This window comes from Aaosphaeria arxii (genome assembly GCF_010015735.1).
Source record: "Aaosphaeria arxii CBS 175.79 unplaced genomic scaffold BU24scaffold_6, whole genome shotgun sequence".
In the NCBI taxonomy this organism is placed as follows: Eukaryota; Fungi; Ascomycota; class Dothideomycetes; order Pleosporales; genus Aaosphaeria; species Aaosphaeria arxii.
The window spans coordinates 1,613,652-1,626,936 of NW_022983479.1; the positions used below are offsets into that span (position 1 = coordinate 1,613,652).

The 13,285-nt window shown below is 50.7% G+C and overlaps 5 protein-coding genes and 1 non-coding gene across 6 annotated transcripts; 2 read left to right on the forward strand and 4 right to left on the reverse strand.

Moving 5' to 3' along the window:
* The first annotated feature begins 527 nt into the window (after positions 1-527).
* Positions 528-2,108, forward strand: BU24DRAFT_424651 (translation initiation factor eIF3 subunit). Its single transcript, XM_033528558.1, has 4 exons — positions 528-610; positions 703-794; positions 880-1,574; positions 1,625-2,108. The coding sequence occupies exons 1-4, from the start codon at positions 592-594 to the stop codon at positions 1,638-1,640; spliced, it is 822 nt and encodes a 273-aa protein (XP_033381985.1). The 5' UTR covers positions 528-591; the 3' UTR covers positions 1,641-2,108.
* A 1,142-nt stretch (positions 2,109-3,250) lies between these two features.
* Positions 3,251-3,352, forward strand: BU24DRAFT_t57. The gene has a single exon. It is a non-coding gene; the product is annotated as a tRNA-Gly (tRNA).
* A 376-nt stretch (positions 3,353-3,728) lies between these two features.
* On the reverse strand, positions 3,729-5,372 carry BU24DRAFT_494083 (uncharacterized protein). Its single transcript, XM_033534013.1, has 2 exons — positions 5,250-5,372; positions 3,729-5,190 (listed from the first exon to the last, which is right to left on the reverse strand). The coding sequence occupies exon 2, from the start codon at positions 5,165-5,167 to the stop codon at positions 3,869-3,871; it is 1,299 nt and encodes a 432-aa protein (XP_033381986.1). The 5' UTR covers positions 5,168-5,190; positions 5,250-5,372; the 3' UTR covers positions 3,729-3,868.
* Positions 5,373-6,036: 664 nt separating this feature from the next.
* Positions 6,037-6,608, reverse strand: BU24DRAFT_242276 (uncharacterized protein). The gene has a single exon (XM_033522294.1). It carries the CDS (start codon positions 6,408-6,410, stop codon positions 6,072-6,074), a length of 339 nt encoding a protein of 112 aa, XP_033381987.1. The 5' UTR covers positions 6,411-6,608; the 3' UTR covers positions 6,037-6,071.
* A 258-nt stretch (positions 6,609-6,866) lies between these two features.
* Positions 6,867-8,675, reverse strand: BU24DRAFT_318179 (uncharacterized protein; the record flags this gene model as incomplete). The annotated part of the gene is made up of 2 exons (XM_033522903.1): positions 6,867-7,423; positions 7,571-8,675. Coding segments are annotated over 2 exons (1,662 nt in total), but the record flags the coding sequence as incomplete, so codon positions are not given.
* Positions 8,676-10,110: 1,435 nt separating this feature from the next.
* BU24DRAFT_242272 (uncharacterized protein) lies at positions 10,111-10,967 on the reverse strand. Its single transcript, XM_033522293.1, has 2 exons — positions 10,924-10,967; positions 10,111-10,872 (listed from the first exon to the last, which is right to left on the reverse strand). The coding sequence occupies exon 2, from the start codon at positions 10,783-10,785 to the stop codon at positions 10,267-10,269; it is 519 nt and encodes a 172-aa protein (XP_033381989.1). The 5' UTR covers positions 10,786-10,872; positions 10,924-10,967; the 3' UTR covers positions 10,111-10,266.
* Positions 10,968-13,285: the final 2,318 nt, after the last annotated feature.

Here is a 13,285-nt window from a genome sequence, read left to right on the forward strand (position 1 = left end):
TGGGACTACTGGTGAGATTTCTTTGCAAGCTAGAGACTGAGTTCCGCGTCTCATGTGATATTCAAATGGATGTAAAATCATGCTCGGAGATATCCTGAACTCAATATGTATTTCTCTGTAAAGACGGCCAATCCGTAGTGATTGGGCAGCAACGAGACCGAGCAGGGTCAGAACAGAGCTGGTTGGCTGGGAATAGCACTTAGGATGTTTTCAAGTACGCATACCGAGGGGTAAGAAGGCCGTCAACTAGCCTGATATTGGACATCGAACATACTATTATTACCCGTCCGTACTGGAAAAACAAGATAGTTAGCTGGGTTGGCTGGGTTGGTTGCAATCAATAATGGTCGGCGTAGTCGTGGTGGTATTGGTGGCCGCCGCCGCCAACGAACGCGCCCGCACGCCGTGTCCCTCCGTTCCGTAATTTTTCGACTCTTCCTATTACTTGTTTCCTTTCACCCACAAAACTTCCCCTCCATAGGCAACAAAAATTTTCGGCGAAACTCCACGCAGTCCTCGACATCTCCACGACTACACCCAACGATCGACTCTTCTTTCGACTCTCGGCACCTCCACTCAAAAACCGTGAATATGGCCCCTTCCAAGTGGGGTACGTCATAATGCCCCCCTCGCTCTGTGCGCAATCGACCGATAGCGAACCCCACTATGTCCGCACATGTTCCGCTAACAGCGACAACCCAGATGATGAAGAGGAGGAGAGCTCCAGTGAAGGCTCTCCCGCAGCACCTATCGCACGCCGCGGCAAATTTGACGACGAGGAGGAAGACGACGATGTACGTCAGCTTACCTTTGTGCAGTGTGCACAACGAAGCTGCACCCCAGATTCTCCATCGCCAGTTACTAACATGAGTGTTACAGGTCCTAGAGTCATGGGACGCCGCCGAGGACTCCGAAGTCGAGCGCGAGAAGGCCAAGAAGGCCGAGGAGGCAAAGGCAAAGGCCGCAGCAGAGGCAAAAGCCAACCACAAGTCGAAGGCCCAGCGCATCGAGGAGCGCAGACAGGAGAACATGCGCCGAAGGCAACTAGAGGACGATATTTCGGATGAGGACGAGGAGGACGAGGCTACTCGCCGTGCACGCCTTAGGAAGAATGAGCAGGACGCCGATCTTGCTCACGCTGAAGACATGTTTGGCTCCATCGGAATCAACCCCAACCGTGGATCATCCAAGCCTGTCACCATCTCCGATGCCAATGACCCGACCAAGTCTGTTGACCTCAGCGCACTCCCCATCTTCAACCCTCAGACGAAGGATCAGTTCACCAAGCTCCGCGAGGTGCTGGTTCCTCTCATCTCCAACAACGCTAAGAAGGCTCAATACTCCCTCTTCCTCCAGGAGTTCACCAAGCAGATCTCCAAGGAACTTCCTAGCGACCAAATCAAGAAGATTGCGAGTGGCCTGACAACGCTCAGCAACGAGAAGATGAAGGAGGAGAAGGCTGCTGAGAAGGGTGGCAAGAAGACCAAGGCGGCAAAGACCAAGGTCAGCCTCAATGCTTCGCGAGATGTCTCCCACAAAGCAGACACTGCCGCCTACGACGACGACTTCGGAGAGTGAGTATACTGTCCATCATTTTCTTTTCATATGCTAACGTTCTATTAAGTGATGACTTTATGTGAGAGACCTATCGATACCACCTTTTCTCCGCCATAGATTGTAGCGACTATAACGCATGGACAATACCCATTTCTCTTCGTGAACAATACACCATGTTACTCCCACAGCGCCGAGTCAGAGCGCCCTGGCCACGCTTTCCGGCGCGCTGGCATGTACATAACGGTCATTCGGCAGCTCTACCAGGAACCGCACCGATTACCTCAACATCGGAGGATGAAATGTTTCTCCATGCATCATGGCTCTGGAGTTGGGACTACTGTTCTTTTCTATCATGTTATCCTCTTTTTCCAACAGTCCTATGAGGTAACATTTCTCTCGTGTCGGCGTTCTTTGCGTCATACATAGATTGAGGGTGGTGGGTAGCCAAACGCTATCAGTGGGCGGAATTCAGAGGTGTATGCATGGCGGATGGTACATAGATGATTAACGGTGGCGTGTAATGAAGCTTCAAAACAACATCTAATCGCGTTACATTGAAGTGCTTGATATCTGTGAGACATAATCCTACGAGTATATCCAGTTTCACATCATAATTGTGGGGGATGGAGAATCCACCATAAGTTGGCCGAGTTACAACCCTTAGCATCTATTTTGAATGGCTCACTTTCGAAGCAATCGATATGATCCCTTGGTACAAGATGACTTCACGTTCATCTGCAGTGAATATTACGTCATAAGCGCTGACCCAAGTTCTCCCTTGTGTTCACTGTCATCGTTTGAGTTTGTCGGCCACAGGGTGAAGATGATTTTGCGTCGAGTGAGGTCATTTGCGTGAAAGTTGTATTTCCTAACCTTCTCATTCATCCATCGTCATGATTGTCTTATCCGCCAGGATTGCCAATCGAATAGGTGATGAGATGGAATATTCCATTTCCACTTGTGGCCTCGCAGTTTCGTGTCAATCAGTCGCCGAGATTATGTCAACACCTCTTCAATGGATTCGAATGTATAGCTAGGGACATATTATTAAGATGAAAGGTAACAGTGAGGCTATTCAAGTGTTGATTGTATTTATACAATTTTTTTAATAGATAGATACCTAGCAAGATTACAAAGTAGTACTATTAACATAATCTATACAACGTACAAAAGGCCAGTAAACTTTCTCCACCGCAGTGACATAAACTTTTGAGGATTTTTAATCAGAAAAATCTTAGACCATTTCCGTTGCTCAAGTTGGCACTGTACGAAAACTTGAGTTGATGCACTTATCCACGTAGATACATGTATGTTCAGTGAAGACCTTACATCTTGAAGGAAAAAAAAACCAATTCGAAGCTGCAACGTAAAGGCCAACATCAAATGCCTCGTCCATGCATTGAATTAGCCCTTCCCCTCCCATGAAAAATACTGCATCCATGAGAAAAACAAGTAATCAACTTCTGCTTCATCTTCCAGATCGATGGTACCTGCGTAGCGTAGTCCCCCCGTCCCACTTGAACCCGCAAATTCACCCAAGCAAGACCACCGCTTTGACCATATGTACCCACACATGTACAATCAATTTCTCTCGTATTTCACTTATTCCCTCCTCTTAACTAATTTTCTTACTCAATTTTTCCCTATATATTTATTGCAACTGCTGAAATTTTCATCAAACAACCAATAGCCAGCATCGGTGGTCCAGTGGTAGGATAATTGCCTTCCATGAGATCACTTGACCAGTGATCACGTGATCTAGCAATTGGCACGGGTTCGATTCCCGTCCGATGCAAAACAAGTTGGTTTCTTTTTTTGCTTTTGTGCTTAGCGAGAGCGGATGACTGAGGTATCTTTTTTTGTGTTTTTTTTGCACATGAAATTGTATGAGTGAATGACTGTAATCCCTTTTTTTTTGCTTCATTTTCTTCCTCTCCTCGGACTGGGCAAGCAGGCAGATTGACAGAGAGCCAAATAGAAAATAGATATAGGAGGACAATGCACTATTGCTACTACCCTCACATCTGCAAATTTATGCATCAACACCTTCACCTAACATTGAAGTCCCCCATACTCACGTATAGAAAGAACTGAGATTGGTTCCTTTCATGGTGTTGTCGTCCGTTGGATGTATTCACATAGCGATGAAGGGCACGGGGTTCGAAGGCTTTCTGAGCTGGGAATCGGTCTATTACATCTAAGAGAATAGGACCGAAACATTTGGAGAGATATATATCGCTATGTACGTGCACGTTTATGTGTATATATAAACCAAGTAGGTCTATCGTCATCGTCATCATCATTATCATCCTCACGCGGTATCATCTTCGTCTTGTCCATTCCCCAACAGCGCCTTCTCCTCGTCTCTGCCAGTCCCAGTGTTCCCCACCAAACTCGCCCTTCTCTTCCTCGTTGCGCCCGTCGATGCGCTCTCACTCTTGCTCGTGCTCTTGTTTTCGTCATCCAACCCCTCCGTCCTCTCTCCATCCCCGAAAACCGCCTTAAACCCTCCATCATAAGCCGTCCACATAGCCCCAAATACCGCCCCGCTCAACCAAGTCAACCACGCCGGCGCCCTGCCCTTTTCATCCTGAAACACCTTGTTCAGTTGTAACACGAACAGCAGGAACGGCGCCCAGACGGTGATGAAGACGCCCTTGCCTACTTTCTGGCGGAGGGTGGTGATGGTGTAGGGCCGGATCTGCTCGAGGTAGGCTTGGTAGTCGGACGGGAGGCGCAGTTCGAGCGCGCCGGAGGTGAGGAGGTTGAGGTAGCGGGCGGATGCTTGGGCGTACGCGGGATCGGGACGGGAGATGGGTTTTCGGGGCGAGAAGAGCGTGTGCGCTTTGAAGGGCTGGGTCTGCGGTGAGGTGGGGACGGTGGTGCTGTCGCTGGGAATTGGGTAGCAGAGGGTGAGGACGTCTTGGTAGGAGGAGCCGCCGCCTTCGGTCGCGATTATGGTTGCAAAGTCCCGGAGGGTGACTTCGTAGACGCAGCCGACCATGCCTTTTGTCCAGCGGTCTTTGTGGTAGGGTGGGATATGTTCATGTTGGCCGTCGTTGCCGTCGTCGGCATCTTCGCTATGGGAGGAATCGGACGGAGGCGTCCGTGGCATGCAGTTTGCGAAACAGGGCTCCATGTATGGGACTCCCGGAAGGTCAAAGGTCAATTTCAGGGAGGGTACGACCACGTTGACCTGCGAGAGAGGACGTATCCCTCGCACGCCTCGGAAGGTTTCATTGCAGAGATTCGAGCCGTAGGCTAGGTAAAGGACCGTCTTCTCCTTCTCCTGAGGGGCCTGATCTTGCAGAGTTTGATTGAAAGTGGCTACGTCGATTGCTTCCTCGCTCAGCGAGGCATCGAGGCGTGATTGGGACGGTGGAGGTAGCGGTTCGAAGATCCGCTTGCTGGCAGTACTGCTGCTGCTGCTTTCCTTCCTGGAGAAGCGGAGACTGGCGAATGCTCTGCGGAACGCGCCAGCGTAGGTCTTATCATCTTTTGCGGACGTTTGGGGCACGCTGACGTTGCCAGATGCGGAAAATGCGGAGGTGGAGGTGGAATGTTGGTCGTCGTCGTACATGTGGTTCCGCGAATCCGTCGTCATTGTCATCTTGGGTCTGAATTACGTGCTGTCTGTGCACGCCTCGTCATTGGACAATTCCTATCGCACGTCCGGGGTCGAAGGTACTTACCTGTTTAGGATATATATTGTGATTGTGAGTGTTGTAGAGCATCAAAAATGAAGAATCTCGAGTTATAAGAACTCAGAATCATGCTCTCCGATTGTTTCGTCCGTCCATGACCAGGCACCGAAGGTATCCATTGATTTCTCATCAGGTCGGGGGGTTCGGACGATTTCACCGACCAGAGACGCGAGTGCACGGGACGGCAAATGGCGTATACTACAAGCGCTTCCGCCAATGACATAACTGATACGAGTGGTACGTTGTCCCGACTCCCGAATGTAGTTGTAATGTGTATATCAATTCGTTGTAGACCGTATATTCCAGTGCAGAGGCACGGGGGTAGACATGTCGGGCTGGCCACATTACCTTGTAGATTCACGTATGTTCTATCAGGCATTGGCCGTGAACAGTTGAATCTAGAAAATATTCTACTATGGCCGGTTAATTGTCTCAAGACATCATGAATGTGTGGAGTACTTCCTCACTAATATAGAGTACTGGGTATGAAATACATTGTACCTACCCCCCGTACTAGGCAGCAAAGATATTGTCAGTGCATCGTAAGCTACGCCATTGCACACACAATCTTCCCCTATGGTCTTTGGGATATCGAGGTAGGTATGCTATGTGTATCAATTGACTTGGTTCATTTCGACCCTCACCCAAGCTTCGCATCTTTGACCCTCCAAGATGAAACTACCATGCATTGAAGCAACGTGTTGAAAACAGCAGAAAACCATGTACATCACTAGGAATAGCCAGTTTGCTAAGACACCACATTCAGTTGAGCACATAAAGAAGTGTAAGTGGGTGTATCTCGATTCAAAACTATGCAACTCTGCCTATCTCGCTCGTTCTCATTTGTCCTTCCGTGGTATCATCGCCGCCAGAGCTAGTCGAGGTAAAAGGAAGATACCGAAAAATTGAAAAGACCCATACCCTGCCGATCCATCCGTTTGCAGGAAATAAATTGTCGAAGTATAATATACAAGGGTGTAACATACCCAGAAGCTTACTAGGAAATTGGCCGATGTTTGCACCTAACAGGAAACACCAAAAAAAGAAAATAGGGGAGGAAACAATTGAAGATGTGAAACGGTGACTAGTGAAACTTTTCCAGCATGGTCTGGAGCCACGCTGTATTCGAGGCATGTTGCCCCACCGCATGTTCTGCGATGATCATCTAACGCAAATGATGGGAAACTCCAAACTGTTGAAAGTAAAGTAAGAAAGTGAAACGTGCCGTTTGTAGAAAAATCACACAGGTGGCCGCCCAAAGGTGTAACGCAATCGTATGTCGCAGTAATGATCAAGTTGGTTGAAACCCCAGTGGTGACAGTTGAGCCTTCCCGACCTTGTCCATAGAACGCCGAATAGTTGCAACCATATGCTGGACTACCCCCTAACGAGACAAGCCAATCCGATTCCATCCGCTTTGGCCATAGAGTGATGTGTTCCGCAACCCAAACTCCAGTCTTATTGCTTGCTCTTGAATAGGAATATCGTTCTTCAATTCGTGACATGTAGTCGCCGGCTACCAGTTCCGCTTTGAACCTAATCCATCTAGTGGCCCTGAGGCTGGGGCTGAGGTTGATGCTGATGCTGAGACGGGGGAGGAACCTGGTGTTGCTGGGCAAGTTGGGCCTGGAGTGAACTGATTTCTTCCTGTTGAGCGGTGATTTTGTTTTCGTGCTCCTCGTGCATGCGGGCCATGCGACCTTCCAGCTCACGAACATAAGCCCAGACGTCCATATTCTGATTGCCCACAACCTCGCGAATGCTGCCAACGCTGCCTTGACCGTGGCTAGACATGCTGCTGGGTTGGGACGAGATCTGCTGGTGTAGCATGGACGGACCGCTGCCCTTACCGCCCTGAGAGCCCGGTTTCGAGATCATGGGGCTCAATCCTGGTAGCGATGGTAGATGTGGCCCTGCACCTGGGGGAGGTGCCAAGGCCATAGGCGAAGAACCTCTAGCAGTGCTGCGAGGATAGCTCTGGTGCATCGGTTGGGGCATGCTCGGCGAACGGGGAGGCCCTATGCTGCCCTCGGGCGCACCGAGCCGGCCCTGCTCTGCCTGATTTGGAGAGATGGGTTTGGGCGACTCGGTCATGCCGCCATGAGCAAACACATTCGGCTGGCCAGCACTGAAGTGGACTGAGGACGAGAGGCTGGAGGGTGCTATTTTCGGTGAGATGTTAGTCGAATGCTCGCGCGATGGTCCGCCAGAAGTATGCGAATATGGCGGCCGCAGAGTATTATTGTGGGTGATTGATGCTCGATTGACAGCAAGTGGCGGGTAGGTACTAGAGTGGTGATGATACGGACCTTGCGTAGAGTTTCCGGTATTCTGCCTCTTACGCGCTGGTTCACTCACACGCCGTCGTCCATCGCCATCCTCATCGTCCTCCGCCTCGCCGTCGTGATAGACGACACCGTCCATATTCTCGTCACCTTTGGTGTCGGCCATGTCTTCGTCGATTCCGAAACTCGAACGGCGGCCTGCACAGCCACCCTGGCCTTTATTGTGTCGGGCCAGCGCGTCGCCGCGGGCGAACCTACGGCCACACTTGGGGCAAGTATGCGGTCGTTCTCCAGTGTGGAGTTTCGTATGGCGTTTCAAATCATGCAAACGACGAAAGCGTGCTTGGCAGGTCGTGCACTCGTAAGGCTTCTCTTGACTGTGGGTCAGAAGATGGCTTTTAAGATTGTGGTGCCGGGTGAAATCTGTCGCACAATATGGGCACTTGTGGCGCTTGGCTGAGGGGGACTTGGGTGTATTGTTCGGGTAGCCTGGGAGACTCATCTGGCGCTGTGGGGCATGTTCTGGTCCCAGTGGCCCGGGAAAGGTGAACGCGCGGTTGCTGGGTGCTTCATTGCCAGGATTGGGAGCGATGGGTTGGTGATGATGAGTGTGCGTGGGAGGTGCTCCATCTTGCCCTTGGCCTTGGACGGTGGTCATGGGAGCGGCCGTAGCCTCTGTCGCAGTTGCAGTCTGCGCTGAGGTGAGCTCGTTGGAACCGAAGCTCGACAGGCTGACAGGGCTCGTCTGCATGTTCTCGCCGGTTACTTGCTCGGGAATGACGATGGATTTGGCGACCTTCTCGAGGGGAGCGCTCATCTGGGCAGGTTCGGGCGGGCCGTCCTTTGGCTTGCTCGTTGCCGGTGATGTACCCAGCAGGGTCTGTATTACGGAAACAGTGGGATTGGGACTTATCTGTCGCGCATGTTCGTGCTCGCGATGTCTTCGCTCGTCAACGAGAGCGGCTGCACCTGTGAGGGGCTGCGGAGATGCTCGTGGAGAGAGACCGCGGGGAGACTTGGTCAAGTGCGTGCCGAACGTCGCGCCTGTGGGGTTGGTTCTCGAGGGCGTGTTGGGTCTGTTCGGCGCGCTGAAAGGGCCTGTGTGGGTGGGTGTGATTGCCCGAGTAGAGGCAGCCATGGTTGGAAGGGATAGGCGTGGGGATGATTATCGTGATCAAGCCTGATGGTGAGGTCAGTCAGTGTGTCTGAATTATCGTGCCGAATCATTTGGATATGACGTTGGTAACGAATGAAGGACAGGAAAGGATGAAGAAATCAGGACGCGATGGGCGCATTGCAATGACGCACCCTTGTTTTGGTGTTGAGCGTTCGCTCTACGCACTGGGGTGCAAAGCGTTCCTTGATCCAAGGCGTTCTATGCTCTCATGCCAGCAGCGGCCAGCAACAATTCTTCCCAAGGATATGGTGAGGGCTCGTGCCAGAGTTTGCGACTGGGCTTCGCGTGCAGTCGAGGCGAGAGACGTCGACTTGGTTGTTGTACAGTCGCAGAGGGGGCGGGTGCAGTTGCAGATGTTCGAAGAGCCAAGGTGATCCGCGGCGAGTTGCCACAAGAGGATGCACAGCCGAGGGGGGAGCGGAGGGTATATGAACGTGCGGTGCGGGTTACAGCAGTGGATGTATAGGTTGATTGATTGATCGATTGATTGAGTGATTGATGAATGTGTACCGTACACAACAGGTGCGTTCAGCTTGGTAGCTCTGAGGGTTTCGGTGGACGCGATGCGACGGTGGTGGTGAGTGGAATTGGAAGGGTGGAGTGGAAGTGTGCGACTGGGGCACTGGGCGACGCCTCAGCGGACCAAGACCAAGACCAAGTGAGGCTGTGAGCTGAGCGAGCGAGCGAACGAACGGGCGATTCGGCGACGCGGTGCGCGGAACAGCGGCAGCGACTGGACTGGGCGAGCAAGCTATTTGGGGGTTCGGTGCCGGCAAAGAAGGAAGCCTGCAGGAGAATGTCGAGAGTTGAGTGGTCCAGCGGTTCGAGGCCAGCTGTGAGGGATGGATCAAGAGTGAGAGAGTGAGGGCGAGAGAGCGAGACAGAGAGAAAAGAGGGCGCGATGTGAGTAGCGTGGATTGTTGTTTAGAGTGAGGGCGGCGATGGCAAGATGCAAGCAGGGTTCGTTGGACGTGGCTGGACTGGTACGAGTAGAAGAGCAGCGCAACAACAACAATGAAGAGAGGACCAGACAGGACAGGATAGAACAGGACAGCAGTAATAGGAAATGGTAGGTGGTAGACCCTCTAAGAGAGTAGGTGTAGCCCTAGTAACCCACCCTTGTTGCCCTGATGACAACCCTTGTAGAGAAGCAATGCCGCCGCCGATGACGAGGTCGGCTGGAGAAATGAAGACTGTGGCTGGATTCCGTCGTCCGCCTCTGGACTATTGACTAGAGATGATTGGGAGAGACGTTGCCCAAGGTGTATGGATGGGATATGCTGTATGCACGATGGGTTGGCACACGGCGACACGGACGGCCGGACGTTGGTCGATGTGTACGATCTAGTGCTGCTATTACGAGTAAACTTCGGTTGACGACGGCAGGCTGATGAATTGTCTTTTTTCGCCTGGTGAGAAGAAGAAGGCACGAAGGCAATAAGAATAAGGGTGATGGCAATAATGGCGATGGCGATGGCGATGACGATGAGGAACGGCAACGGGGTGTGGTGAGCAAGTAAGTATCGGAAGTGGGACTGCCTAGCTAGCTAGGTGAGGTGGTAAGAGGTGAGGGCGAGTGCTTTCCCTGTTGTGGCTGGGTACGATATAGGAATGATGTGCAAAGAGAAAGAGATGGGCGCGGGGAAAGAGTAGATGAGGAAGATGAAACGAATGTCGATCCGAGACTGTAGCGTTGTCTGTTGTTTCGTATCTCGATGGGTGTGTGAAGAGTCCGGAGCAAAGTGTTCTGTATATTGTATCGTTTGTACGGAGTACAGAGGAGTGCATGTACATACAGATGAATGATGAACAGTATGAGTAATAATGAATTGGGTTGAATTGAACGATGAAATCCTCCGCTATGATGGGCTTGGAGATACGGAGGAGTAGAGTCAGTAAGTACTGTGTAGAGTACTCGTAGTAATACTCGTAATGATTGAGGAGTGAATGAGGTTGTTCGAAGAGGAAGAAGGAAGTGGCGGTGCTGGTTTAACTTCCGTTCTAGGACTAGTGCTGTACCGGTAGAAGGAAGGGAATGGCCCTGGAGGAAGACACTGTGCATGTACGATGTACAAGCTACGGAATATCCTACCACAAATGCTAATCTATTATATCAAGCAATTACTGTAATTGGCTCTTCTCCATTCATCTTGTAAGTTGTAAGTATTAGTGTCATCAAGAGGCATGTTGCTGCGCTTACGAGCATCATTATTGTCTTCTTCATGATCGGCTGCTCTCCCGATCATAAATATCCACATCGAACCTACAGCACGGAACACCGAATGATAATAATGTCAATCATTGTGACAAAAATGACCGCTGTTGATATATCAAGTAGTTCAATATAGTCACTTAGGGTTGGGTAACAAGCGGAAATGATTACAGTGAACGAGCAGCCTCACCATTTCATCTCATATCCATGGACGGCACGGAAGAAAGGTTCGGTCTTTGCCAAGACAATGATCGACCAATCAACGGCTCAGGTGATGATGGTGGTTGCTTTTTCTTTGCACAGCCCCCTTCACTTCCCGTCCACCGTCCAAGATCCATCCCATCTCATCCTCATCCTCCGCCTTCATCCATCCCCTTCTTTTTCACTCAATCCATTCTCTCGTCTAGTCTCGTCTCGTCTCATCTTGCATTGCTTATTCATCTTAACTAACAAACAACTACCTCACTGAACATATTTTCTATCGATTACCTCTATTACCGCGTGCTGTGCCTAGGTACTTGTAGTTACGCGTGGACCCGACTCCATCCTTCTAACTTGATTTGTTCTGACATGACTACCTACCTAGATAGGTGGCATGGCACCTTCATCAATCCCTTCGTCTATCTCCATATGCGATGATCAATGTTGATGGATGTGTACGGATTATCGTGCATGTGTTTGAACGAATGCTCGTAATACGATTAGTTCGGTGTGGACGGCGCATAGATCGCCGAATCCAGTAAACTGACGGTTATTTCCTCAGAACGCCACATGTCACTATTTCGCCTCTTTTGTCTACCTCCATGTCAACGTTCTGGGTACACTACTGTCGCATGCTCCCCTCAACTTGACCATGGATTAGAAGTATACTAAGTTATCAACGCCCAAAGCCTGACCCGTAACTACTACTCGTAGTAGTCACCCACTCTCTAATCTCTACCTTGCGCCTCGGGTTGCCAGATTCAAATGCCTGGACCTGGTACCTCTCCCGATCGATCAACGGCAACTAGACGAGATGATCATCATTGCTTGCGGCGTCTATCCATTCCATGGTGAACTCTACTCAATTGCCACGATTGACATGCTATACCCACTTTCTGGTTACTGGAGCTGGTGGATTATCCTGTGTAAGGATATGGCGACCAGTCATGGCCATGGAGTGCTGGTGTGTGCATGAGTATGCGTGTACGCAGTGCTGCTTTTGCAAACACATTCTATCCGCCACGAGATGGAACAGGGACATTATATGAATATTCCTCCAGGCTTTGAGCACTCTGTATATTCCTCTTCTTCTTCTCTACTAGCCCACAGGTAAATTAGGTACCCTAACGCGAGCTTATGGTTTTCCGTACTGCTGTGGTTGTCTACAAGTCGCTCTTCTCTCGGATGGCTGTTTCCTCACGAATTCAACCAATCGTATCCTAAGATACTCTCCCACCAGGCGTTTGGAAAACTGTCAGCGCATTTTCCAATTGATCGTCTCTCTGATATCTCGTTAGATAGATCTCTCTGATCCTCCGCATGATCCTTAACCTCCACATGCAATCCAGGTTCCGAAGCCACTCGAGCCGATGATCAGCGTCTGTATTCAATGAAGGTTCAGGCGAGCTCAATTGTGGCTAAACTACCTCAGTCATCCTCTGCTACGCCACCGAGTATCATTTCTGTTCAACGAGTGACATTTACGAGTGCTAATTTCCTCAAAGCGATCATCGGTCCTCTCCATGTTCAGGAGGATCTTCTCCTCTCCAACTACTCACGCTCCCACCCCAAGCTTCAGCTCCGTTTTCGTTTCCATGAGCCCGTTCTCAGTACCAGATCGGCCAACGCGATGCGGCTTATCCTCGTCTCGGCTGCACATGCCACTGGCCAGCCGTTCGTTTCATTCATTGCTACACGCACGCGAGCCTCTCGACCTCTCATCCACTCATCCACTAATCCACTCACCTTCTGACCAAAGAAAATACACAAAAGTCACACGCCACGCCATTCCTTGTCTCACGCACCAGACCGGTCGCTTCAGCCACCGTCCCTCCTTAACTTCTCCTGTCCAACCATGGATTCAGATCCCCATCGGTAACAGCTGCCCCCCGCCACCTTCCTGCCATGTCTTCTCGCTTCAACTTTCGATTCCGATCGTCAGGCACGTTTCGCACGCACCCTCTTTGGCCTGATTCAACCCACCAATCCTATCCATACTCTACACCTTACAAGTGTTGCCTCAGCTCGTGGCTCGCAATCTAACATATCGACTGCTGCTGAAGTCACCATATCCCCACTTGCATTATGCTTGATCGACATGCTACTCGTAATTGTCCAGCTAGCAAACTCCATCTCACTTCCCCACTCT